Here is a 12,664-nt window from a genome sequence, read left to right on the forward strand (position 1 = left end):
CCCTGTACGTGGATATCCGAATGCTGTCGATTCACTCGATTCAGACCGTGTGGCTCAACACTTACAATTAGCGAGTATTAGAAGAGTTTTGATAGAGAATTCCACGGGGACCGTGTCCTCGGATATATTCTAATCGGACGAGTACGATTCTTTTTTCCTCGAGTGTCGGGAGAGAACGGTTCAGAGATACAATTTTACGAAGAGCAACGTATACTTACTAGGATGATCTACTTTAGTAACGAATTTACTGAATGTGTAACGACTCGGGAGAGACGGAGGTGGGGAGAGGATTTAAATAATATTACACTTACACAATTAAACATAGAACGTATGCGTATTCAACATTTATTACACGGAACGTGAACGTACTCGTTTCGTTTCAAGGTTTTAGAACACAGGAATCGATTGATCGACGCGGCCCCGGCGGAGTAGGAGAGTTGTCGCTCCTCGAACGCGTCATAGAAAACTTAATGCCTTTTATGCTGTAAGTGTGATCCGAGATCCCCAATAATCTCGTTTCAAGGTTAAGAGGATTACCGATGATTGCTCGTTTGTAGTCATAGATGCCAAAGAGACAGACATAGAGAGAATAATAATTTTACGATTCTACTTTCTTCGAAGTGTCTTCTTTTCTTCCAACGGATCGACCGGATTCTTTCCGTTAACGATTCTTCGTATATACAGTACACAGTGTGCGCACAGTGTATGTATTGTACGTGTGCTGTATATTTCTGACGGAACATCAACAATTTCCACGTTCTCTGTCCCGCGGTTATAATTGTTTGCCAGTCGAGAAATCGGTCGTCGTCGATCGGTAGTTCGGTTCGGATTTAGTATTTTGATCGCACGAAATAAACATTGTTGGCAAAATCGAAAATTCTAAATACGATTACAATACCGTTATTTTTTAACACCGGAGGGAAACGGTTCGTCGCTTTCCATTGAAAGTTACACTTGTATAGGTACTTTCATATTTAAATAAATACGACAAATCCGAAAGTCTGTTCTCTCTGTTCATTCGTTTTTCGATCGTCGTTACACCGCGGACTTTATGCATCGCGAGAGACTACTTTAGAAGCGACCAACGAGTTGTTTTGGAAAAGAGAAAACGTTTAATATGGTAAACAGAGATTTTTCTATTATCTATGAATTAGTAGACTTTCCACGCGCATAAAGATCCGTGGTATATATTATACATGCCTATTATTTCAGTTCAACCCTCGAATGGCCGGACCTGAATCCATTTTGATCCAAGATTGTAGACGACCCAGCGAAATTTGAATTCTGCGGCAGTAGGCTTCGCTTGTTAACTATTTCGATTTGATCCGATAATGGGACCGACGTTGATATTATAAAAATGAGTAAAGGAAGAAAGAAATTTGGTTCCTGCTCATTGCACTCGATGTTGCACTCGACAGTCTATTCATTGGCCATTAACACGTTAAACGCCACGTCAGCCATGTGTGGCTGACGGAATTATTTGTGCAGGTTTTAAAATGAATTTTTACGTTGATATATTTATTGTACTAAACTTAATTAGGATGTGTAACATGCAAGAAAGTTGTAGGATTACTCAGTATCGTACATTTAATGTTTTTGCAATTTTTATTTCATTAAATAACTTACTTTGATTTTCTGGAATTTTTGGGGTTTCTAGTTTGGCGTTCAAAGTGTTAACCGTGTGATATTTAATTCTGTTAACGCATTATAGTGAGGTCTGAGCAATAATTTCAGTGTCGTTGTCGCTGGAAGACTGCTCCCCCGACTCGAGAGTTGGACTCAGGGTGTTCTTCTTCCTGGCCTCTTCCGCCTGTTTCCGCAGCATTTGCGCCATAGCTGGCCCCGTGTTCTCCACCATCTGCGAGAAGATCCCGTTCGGATTGTTGCGCAGCAGCTCGTGGGCGCTGCCGAATTCCTGTTTTCGCAAACCGATCGTCGTTCAATCTCGCACATTACCATTTCAAGGCCACAATATAGAATATAATGCTCTGAAACTGAACCGTACCTCGATGCGTCCAGCATCCATCACTATGATTCTGTCGCAGTCGATGATGGTGTTGAGCCGGTGGGCGACGGTGATGACCGTGCAGTCGGCGAACCTGGTTCGAATCGTCTTCTGGATCAATGAGTCGGTTCTGAAACGAAGCAGGGTTACCGTGAACAGGATACGCGATCGTGGTCGCACTACGGTTCGAGGAAAAGCACGATTACTCGTTGTCGATGTTGGCGGTGGCCTCGTCCAGCACGAGAATGCGATTGTTCTTTAAGACCGCCCTGGCCAGACATATCAGTTGCCTCTGGCCGATGCTCAGGTTGCTTCCGCTATGTTCTATCTTGTGGTCGAGGAACAGGTGGCTGAGCTCAACTTGATGAAGGCTGTCCCACAGCTTCGCGTCGTCGTACGAGTTGAACGGGTCCAGGTTGTTGCGCACGCTATTCGAGAAGAGGAACGGCTGCTGAGGAATGATGGACATCTTGGAGCGAAGCTCGTGCAGGCCCAACGTGTTCACGTCTATCCCGTCGATCTCGATTTTTCCTTGCAACCCTTCGGGGAACAGCCGGAACAGGACCGATATCAGCGACGATTTTCCTGCGCCGGTTCTGCCCACGACGCCGACCTTCCATCCCGCCTCCAACGTCACGTTCAGGTCCTGGAATGGACTCGTGCTCAAGAGTGGATTCGCAACAGAGAAACAGCGTGATCGCATTTCGAAATAACAATCTCTAATTACCTTGAGAATGGTCGGCTGATCCTGTTCGTATCGAAGGTTGACGTTCCGCAGGGTCAGATGACCACGTTGCGGCCAAGTCGGTGGCGGAGGATTGCTACTATGCCAGTCTCCTTCGGATGGCAACTCGGTGTACTCCAACAGCCTCGACACCGACGTCATGTAAGCTAGCAGGCGGTTAATTCGCTTTAGACCATGCGGCAAAGTGCCGAGTATGATGGACGCCTGCGTCAGAGCCAAGCCGACGTGGCCGCTGAGGACGGTCTCTAACAAAACAAATCATCAGCCATCGTCATCAGGAAGCGGACCGATAATCTGTTTCGTGGGTCCCGACGAAGACTCACCGCTGTCGATTAGGATAAAGGAGAAGGCGAGGCACGTGTAGAAGACAGAAACCAGAATGTCAATGTAGAGGCTCGTTGTGGACATTATGCTTATCAGCATGTACCATGCACCGCTGTGTATGTCCTGCAAATGGTGGAACTGGTTTTCCAACAGTTTCGCCACATTGGGCCCGCAGGTTTTAATCGTGCTCAGTCCTTCGATCGTTGCGTTCACGTGCGCGAACACCGGGCTTTTCGCTGAAATGGGATCGCGAGCGGATCACGTCAATTGACACAGTCGGCACAAGTTGTAGGTACAGTGATTTTTCTATATACAGGGTGAGTCACCTAACGTTTGCACCTCAAATATCTTTGTTGTTTCTAAAGATACGTAAAATATGGTACGGACAAAGTTGAATGGTACAATGGGGCTGACACGATGCCATAAAAAAATTTTGTTTTTATGTCATTTTTTTAGAGATATCAAGGTCACCTTGACTTTTTTAAATGGAACCACGAAAGGGAACCATGAAAGGGACTATCATTGTAGGTGTTTAAAAAAGGGTGGTTCCATTTAAAAAAGTCAAGGTGACCTTGATATCTCTAAAAAAATGACATAAAAACAAAATTCTTTTTTGGCATCGTGTCAGCCCCATTGTACCATTCAACTCTGTCCTTACCATATTTTACGTATCTTTAGAAACAACAAAGATATTTGAGGTGCGAACGTTAGGTGGCTCACCCTGTAAAAGTCGCCAAGGCCTGGACGATACAGGACGCTAGCTCTTGCCCGTGTTGTTGACATATATCGAGAATTCACTGTACTCACCTACGCTTTCCAGTTGCTTCAGACGTGTCATGGCGTTCGAGGCGTTCATCCACAGGAAAAGAAAGATGGCGCCTAAAATCGCGAGAGGAATGACCATCCAGTAATTGCAAATCATTATAACAATGACGCAGCCTGTTAACACCAGCATAACCTGAACGCTCTCTAACATCGTCGCGGGTAGCATTTCGTCTATGTTGCCCACGTCCTTGGTAAATCGGTTGAAGATCCTGCCTGCGAAGGCAAATGTTTTTCAGATAGCCGATCGAGCTGTATCTGTTCGATCGGAACGGATATGGCAATGAATTCGTTTACCGGACTGATTGCGATGAAAGAACGATAACGACGTCCGCAATACGTTCCAGAACATCGTATCGTGAAGATTCTGGCTGGACTTCGAACATACCCATACGAAGAAAAAGTTTCGGCTAAACACGAACACTATGCACATCAGAATGAAGAACGTGTAAAGGTATACAGAGTCAATGGTCGTTAGGAGACCGTTGCTGTCCAGCGTGAATATATTTCCCCAAAAAGCGTTGTTGTGCGGGAAATTATCATAGGAGGATCGGGAACCGTTACTATTCAGGGATCGTCTAGCGCTCTCCATGTTCGTCCAGTAAGATAGCCAGATATCGTTGGAGCTGACGAGCATTTGGGAGAAGATGATGATCAACGCCAACACAGCCAGCAGAACGTACGATACACCGTACTTGAAGTACTTCTTGAACACACTGCCGGAGAACCGCTTGGTAGAAGACAACTCGTTGTCTTCGGCCAACTCGTAGTCTTCGGCATCGTACTCGTAAGACATCTGTAATCACAGAGATGTCGTTCTATACGTTCCATCCGATTCTTCGACGTTAAAGTAAACTATTCCAGATACCCTGCTGCTGGCGACAGACGCCACCGAAGCTCTGCCAGTGCTTCTCTGGCTGACTCTTCTATCCGTTGGCAACGGGGACAAATGCGTATCGATGCTTTCTCTTTGCTTGGTGGCTTCCACCGACATCTTGATATCTTCGATTACGCCGACGAATTTCTTCGAGAATTTGGACAGTTCGTTGTACGACCCTTGCATTTTCACCATACCCTTTAACAAGAGAGGATCAACGCGTTCATTGAATATAGGAAGACAACTGTATGCCTGCTGCTTGACGAGACTCACTCGATCCAAGACTGCAATGGAGTCGGTTTGCTCGAGGAATTGCAGCTGGTGGGTCACCAGGACCCTCGTCTTCCCGCGAAGGTATTGTTGGATGCACTTGTGGAAAAGGTGTTTGGCTACTTTGGCGTCGACGGCGCTCAACGGGTCGTCCAACAGATAGATGTCGGCTTTCTTGTAGACCGCCCTCGCTAGGTTCACCCGAGCTTTCTGGCCACCGGACAACGCCGATCCGTTCTCGCCCACGCTGCTCATGTCCCCGTGAGGAAGATTTTGGAAATCCTTGGTCAACGCGCAAGCCTTGGTCACCTGCGACAAACGATACAACATACAGGATCCGCTCTCCACTCGAATACGAAATCCTCACGCCGGCCTTCTAGATGTAGAGAGAACTTACGGCGACGTATCTCTCGTTGTCGTACTGCAGTCCGAACAAGATATTTTCCCTGACGGTTCCCGAGAACAGCCACGGCTCCTGGCTGGCGTACGAGATTGTCAGGTTCGGACTGTCGACAATGAAACCTTGCGCGGTATTGTCGAGCTTTTCCGCGGGGCCGCTGTACACTCGCACATTGCCGGCCCCCAGGGGTATCTCCCTTAAAAGTAGATGGAGGATGGAGGACTTGCCGGAACCGACGCAGCCAACGATCGCGAACAATTCTCCGGATCGAATCTGCATCGAAATCCCAGATATTGTCGGCGGTAGGTGTTTGGGTATCCAGTTTGCGTAGACGCGATCCAGCGTCACGGACACCGGCGTAATATCGTCGATACGCGTCACCAATGCTGTTTGACGGCCATTTTTCAATTCGATCGACTCGTTGGCCCGTTTATAGTTCGTTTTCTGTCCGTTTTTACCGTCTTGTATCGCTTGAACCTGCGATGTCTGTCCGCTTTGCTCTTCCAGCAATAAAAATTTCTGAAAATGTACATCTGGGCTATAGTTCGTATAATGGAAACTAGTTTTGTCATCGCATACTTACACCGCGTAAGTATTAGGGGTACCCATAAGTAATCAATTATTTGCAAAGAATTTGTTTTGCCTTTAGTTCTGTACCGATCGTTGAAGAGGAAACACGTATTCTTTTACAGTTTTCGGTCAAGCAGCCTGTGTTCAAAATATTCCAAAAAGTATAATTCTTTTTTACAACTCTGTAATAAAATGGCGGCGTCCGTACCTTCCAAGGATCATATTCGTCATTGCATACTTTTTCATTTTCATGCGGGATTTAATGCAACGGTGACAACAAAGAAAATTTGCGATGTTTATGGAGATGTATCGAAGGTCAACATGTGTCAACGTTGGTTCGGAAGGTTTGCTGCTGGTGATTATGATCTCTCCGACAGGCCTCGAAGTGGACGACCAGTTGAATTTGATAATGACACCCTAAAGTCTCTAGTGGAAGCTGATCCAGAATTAAGTATACAAGAATTATCGAGAAGCCTTGGGTCTGCATGGTCAACTATACAAAGACACCTACATGAAATGGGAAAGGCATATAGGCAAGGAATATGGGTACCGCATCAATGATCTGAGACCAACAAGAATATTCGTCGATCAATTTGCACTTCATTGCTATCCAGATTTTGTAGAGATCCATTTCTTAGCAGAGTCGTTACCAGAGATCAAAAATGGATTCTTTGTGATAACAAAAAGCGTTCCAAGCAATGGCTTTCTGCAAATCAAACTGCAATATCAACCCCTAAAGCTAGCTTATCACTTGGAAAGGTGTTACTGTGCATTTGGTGGGACAGTCGTGGCATAATTCACTTAGAGTTGTTGAAACCTGGAGAAACAGTTTCTGCTGAGTTGTATTGTCAGCAATTACAACAGCTGTATTCAGAACTATTAATATAGAGGGCATCTTTAGTCCACAGAAAAGGTGTAATACTGCAAATTGACAATGCCCGGCCCCATACAGCGAAACTCACTCAGGAAAAAATCAAAGAATTGCAATGGGAAGTTTGACCGCACCCCCGTACTCACCGGATATTGCACCCTCTGATCTTTTCAGATCTCTGGACCATTATTTAAGAAATAAAACATTCTGTAGAAGATGCAAGGAGGCACCTTGAGTCATATTTTGCTTGACGAACCCTGGATTTCTATAAGAAGGGGATTGAAAATTCGAAGGAAAGATGGCAGACTGTCCTTGATAATGATGGAGATTATTAACCCTTTGCACTCGAAGCTATTTTAACTACAAAACGAAACATTTCTTCCGACGTAGAATATTGCCCTTCTATATATATATTTTTCATGTTATACATACGAAAATGGTGCAATGTACTCGTACAACACTGAAGTGTTTAGTAATTTATTAAATACAAACAAATTTAATAATGTAAAAAATATTTTGAATAATGATACAGCCATTTTTAGTGACGCCTTACAGTCGCAATTCGAGTGCAAAGGGTTAAAACCTTGAATTTACTACAAAGTTTGTTTTAGATTTCAAAATAATTGATTACTTATGGGTCCCCCTAATATGTAATATTTAACTGTTTATATCTATAATGCTTTTAAGTGTCAACACCTAATATTTTATATATATATATATATATATATATATATATATATATATATATATATATATATTATTAGAATCGTGTGTACTACCGTGTGAAAGTACCACGCTTTGGACACAAACCTGTATCCTGTCGATGGAAACCATACATTCTGAAAAACTTATCAGGCCCAGTGGAAAGAAAAAAGCGACGGTCAGCTGAAGCATCTCGAAGTAGGCGGACAACGTGAACGTGACATCCGAACGAAGCCCGTTCCCGGCCAGCGCGATGTACACGACGGTGCTATACAGGACGAACCTTGAGGTCAGCACCACGTTGGCCAGATAGATGGCTTGTATGTACGAGCTCCTTCGAATTTTCAGTATCTCGGTCGTCCTGACCGCGGTTATGATCTTGGAGAACGGTTTCTCCCAAGCGTACATCTTGATCACCTTTCCAGAGGAAAATCATCATTTTCAACGGGCTACACATGAAATTTTGTCTGCGTCTCAAGGTGACCGACGCGACGTACAGCTTACCTGCATACCGGTTATCAACTCTTGCATCAACTGCACCCTTTCGTCCGTCAACTCGGCGATCACTTGTCGCAGCCCCTTCATCATTTTGACGGTGATACAGTGTATCGGAGCAGACACAATGATCAGAGTTCCTATACTGATGAGCGTCACGTAGCTGATCCTGGTCCACATCACCGAACCGATCACTATCATCTGCGAGCGTACAAAACGATACTTCCTCTGTTCCCCCTATAGTCTGTCCGACGGGACGAGGCAGGGCAGACATAGCTACTTGAGTTACAGACAGACATGAAATTACCATTCTCGGATCTTCACTGCCTCGTCTCGTCTCGTTTGACAGATTACAGTCTCGCCTCGCAAGAACAAGACAATTTCGAACCGAGTTACCTGAAGAGGCGATACCCAAATGAAGTGCACGCATTCGCAGAAACGGTCGAAACGCTGAATGTCGTTGCTGAGCAAGTTGACGACCTGACCGCAGGTGGTTTGCGTAAACGCGCTCTTGCTAAGCCGTAAGATCTGCAGAAGAAAATGTTTCTTAACAGACGACAAGCAGACGCTATATAGGGTTGCACGACGATATATGCCTGGACCCGTTTTAACCTTTAGCACTCGAATGGCGACTGTAAGGCGTCGCTGAAAATTGCTATATCATCATTCAAAATAATTTTCACGAGTATTGTACGAGTAAATTCCACCGCTTTCGTATGTATAACATGAAAAAATATATATAGAAGGGAAATACTCTAGGTCGGAAGAAGTGTTTCATTTTGGGGTGAAAATAGCTTCGAGTGCAAAGGGTTAAAGTTTGAAGCGTCTGATCTCGCAAAGCAGAGACGTATCGAAGGGATGAAAAGAGCCGTTTCCGAACGAGAAAAGAATCTCCAGACATGGAAATAGTTTTACAATTAACGATGTCGTGTTGGCGATACCGAAATGTCGCTTGACCTTGGACAGTGCTCGCTTGTTTAGTATGTTATCTGTTACTTATGAATCAGACTTGTCGTTGGCCGGACGGGTTGCAGAACGGGGTTTCGCAATCGCGACGAATAGATGGACTTGGGCAAAGGGTTTTCGAATACAGGGAAGATTATCGGTTACCTTTTTATAAATGAGAGCGGAGCACGCGATTCGCAGTCTCATGGCTAGTTGGGCTTGCAGCTGTGTAGCATGGTGTACGAGGAAGCACACTAAAAATGTTAACGATACCATGACGGCCGCGTAGGTCAGCACCTCCCGCTTGCTGAGCGCCATACCACCTTCATCGCGATCGAAGTACCTGATCACGAAGGACTGCATGTAAGCTATCAACGGACGCAGGACCACGAAGATGATGACACACAGTGCCCCGGTGTACACAAATTCCTTGCGGAACGTCCGCAGCAGAGCCGACCGTAACGAAGGGCCGATCTTTTCTTTCGACTTTCCTTCGTCCGTTTCGGTGCCCGCCGTGTCCTCGTGTGTCAACTTGGTCAATTCGCGCTCCCACGACCTTCGTTTTAGAATTTCGTTAGTCGTTATTTCGTTACTCGAAGCGGCGGAGAATGCTTACTTGTTCAATCGGTTTAAAAGTCTCTCGGATTCGTTGTCTCTTGTGGGGAAATAGAGATCCGTCAGTTCCAATTCCGTCGTTCTGCTTTTCAACAACAATTCCCAAGCCCACCTATCATCATAGCAATTAGACAACGAGTCTTCCGTCGAATATTCCCGTATTTATAGAAACTAGAATAACGGACGAATTGAAAACGTTCGAGACAGTCCGTCGATTTTATTCATTCGCGATAAAACCGACTGAGCGATATACAAACGAGTGCATAGAAGTATAGGGACCGTTCGAAATCTTTAGTATCGTTAAGGGGGCCGGCATGGTTTGAAATCCATATACGTATGCAAGGGTCAATATCTATACAAACTGTCGCTTCAATATTGCAATGAGCAGTTTAGAAGTGGTCAATTGTGTTTCCTAAAAGTCCAATCTACATACGTCTGTATGGAGCCAAAAATGGCGAATTTCTACCTCATCGTGGAGTAATTTGTAATATTCGGCAGAAAATTCGAATTCTGAAGCAAGTATGACGTCACAAGATGGCTGCCGCTGAGAGATTCTCTTAATTTCGAGAGATTTAGTGTTCGTATCGAAAAAAAGGCTCTATACAGACGTAGCAAAGACATGTACAAACACGGTGGTATGCATTTTTAATTGATTGCTTAATTATTTAAGACGCAAAATGTCTAGAAAAAAAGCCACAGCGTAACATAGCGTGACAGTCAAGCCCAAATGCCTGCCGGCTCCCTTAAACTACAATCGAACTGAGAAAGGAGAATTAATTAGTGTCCTGTTATTGTTGCAGAATGAAACATTTCCAGACGTGTGGTTTACCGAAGATACGCACTCAACCTTCTCGCATTGTGCAGATCCTGACAAAATCGGCGACACTCGATAGGACGACGCCGAAATTCGTTTCTAAATGAACGCGAATAAAAATGTGCGGTTCAACGATGGAGACACTCACCCAAAAAATAATGTGCTCAGTGGTCCAGCTTTCTCTTTCGGATTCCATTTCGTGTACACCTTTTTCGGCTCCATTATCCCGTCCGAAACCGTGAAACCCTGTTAGGTAACGATTCGCGGCTTCTCCAACACCCGCGAACGTACAGAGCAGTCTTGTAACATTGACGACGGTTGAACAGACTTCGACGTGGATTTCGTATTAAAATTTATTCGTCCCGATAAAGGATACATAGCAAACATGCTGATAGCAAAAACCGACCAATGATGTAAACAATGAACCTCGTACTCGAATAAATATGGATTTTACAGCATTGGAGTTTAAATTATTGCCGTGTATCGTCGATACCAGCGTTTTTTCCTGACTCATTTCGGACAAGCTAGCGTAAATTCCAGAATTCAACGAATAATGCTAGCTATATTAAGGAAAGAAAAGCATGTTCCCAAATATAAGCGTCGTTGGAACGTTGAACGAATGTTATGTCCGTTCGTCGACCTTGTGTCTTGCCGGTCGCCGGTTAAACTATTCATTAACATGATTTACGATTACATATTGTTACAGAGCCATTTTGTGCCGATATAACGACAAGACATAATCGAGGCCAACGGACCATTTGAAGGACGTTATGTTGCCGGCATATTCTACTGCAATAGCGGCGAGTAGCCTAGTCTGGAGCGCATAGGTTCAGCCTTCGTGTATCTTCAAAAAGGAAAGTACTTGCTGAGTATAGTATTAACAATGGAATTAGTTGATTGCGAATTATGCTTTGAGATTGGTTTAGCTGTGCGTCTTGGAGAATGGAAACACTTACGTCCGTAGATTAGGATTTGGTTGTTGCACCGCTGCCACAGTGGTCTCAGAACGCGATTTTACTGGGCAAAAATCAATGTTTCGTAGTTCAAGATTTTGAAAAACTTTTTTGCTATAGAGTAACAATACACTTCAAACCTTCAAGATCCAAAATATTATTCATTTCAGATAATATTGGAGTCGAGGGTAACGTTTTGAATATAAAATTCTGAAATTGAAAGTGAAGTACAAGTAAAATGGTAAAACACTTGATTACCAACTTTTAGAAAGTTCCAGTAACATTTTAAACTTTTGGCCAGTAGAAATCATATACGCTAAACGTTCCGAGAGAATACTGTATACATATGGTGTGTGTAAGACAAGCGATCACCTAACGACCGCATTGTTTTCAACGCGTTACGGTACGCGGTTCAAACCTGCCGCCCGTGGGGGTAAGTTGAACGCCTGCGCAGTCACAGCCAATCAGAATTTGGTAAAACACTTGATTACCAACTTTTAGAAAGTTCCAATAACATTTTAAACTTTTGGCCAGTAGAATTATATACGCTAAACGTTCCGAGAGAATACTATATACATATAGTGTCTGTAAGAAAAGCGATCGCCTAACGACCGCATTGTTTTCAGCGCGTTACGGTACGCGGTTTAAACTTGCCGCCCGTGGGGGTAAGTTAAACGCCTGCGTGGTCACAGCCAATCAGAATTTGGTAAAACACTTGATTACTAACTTTTAGAAAGTTCCAATAACATTTTAAACTTTTGGCCAGTAGAAATCGTATACGCTAAACGTTCCGAGAGAATACTATATACATATAGTGTCTGTAAGAAAAGCGATCGCCTAATGACCGCATTGTTTTCAGCGCGTTACGGTACGCGGTTTAAATCTGCCGCCCGTGGGGGTAAGTTGAACGCCTGCGCAGTCACAGCCAATCAGAATTTGGTACCTAGTCGTAGGAAGTACGCGCATGTGGACTTGTCTTCCGTGGCGTTTAGTTCGATCGCGGCTCTTGTCACGATAAGGTAGTTTCCGGATTGTGGTTCGAAACGACAATATTGCAGCAATTCGATACAGATCGAAACGTTTCGTTGTGTGTACGCTTCCAGTGGAACGTAGTGAACAGTGAATTATTTTTATCAATCGCAAGGTGATACGCGGCAAACGTTGCGTACGTGATTTCACTACCTTTGGCGAACGCCACGACCCGTGAGTACTATTTTCCGATAAGAGGTTCCGTCCATAGAAAACGGTTTATTAAT

The 12,664-nt window shown here is 44.3% G+C and overlaps 1 protein-coding gene across 1 annotated transcript; it reads right to left on the reverse strand.

Annotated features, from left to right (window-relative positions):
• Positions 1 to 1,513: 1,513 nt before the first annotated feature.
• Positions 1,514 to 10,864, reverse strand: LOC143356484 (ATP-binding cassette sub-family C member 4). Its single transcript, XM_076792213.1, has 16 exons — positions 10,604 to 10,864; positions 9,643 to 9,753; positions 9,192 to 9,582; positions 8,478 to 8,609; positions 8,091 to 8,282; positions 7,695 to 8,003; positions 5,441 to 5,962; positions 5,047 to 5,352; positions 4,765 to 4,971; positions 4,194 to 4,692; positions 3,882 to 4,112; positions 3,074 to 3,310; positions 2,733 to 2,995; positions 2,212 to 2,651; positions 2,006 to 2,135; positions 1,514 to 1,915 (listed from the first exon to the last, which is right to left on the reverse strand). The coding sequence occupies exons 1-16, from the start codon at positions 10,675 to 10,677 to the stop codon at positions 1,706 to 1,708; spliced, it is 4,254 nt and encodes a 1,417-aa protein (XP_076648328.1). The 5' UTR covers positions 10,678 to 10,864; the 3' UTR covers positions 1,514 to 1,705.
• Positions 10,865 to 12,664: the final 1,800 nt, after the last annotated feature.

This window comes from Halictus rubicundus, chromosome 8, assembly GCF_050948215.1.
Source record: "Halictus rubicundus isolate RS-2024b chromosome 8, iyHalRubi1_principal, whole genome shotgun sequence".
Classification (NCBI taxonomy): Eukaryota; Metazoa; Arthropoda; class Insecta; order Hymenoptera; family Halictidae; genus Halictus; species Halictus rubicundus.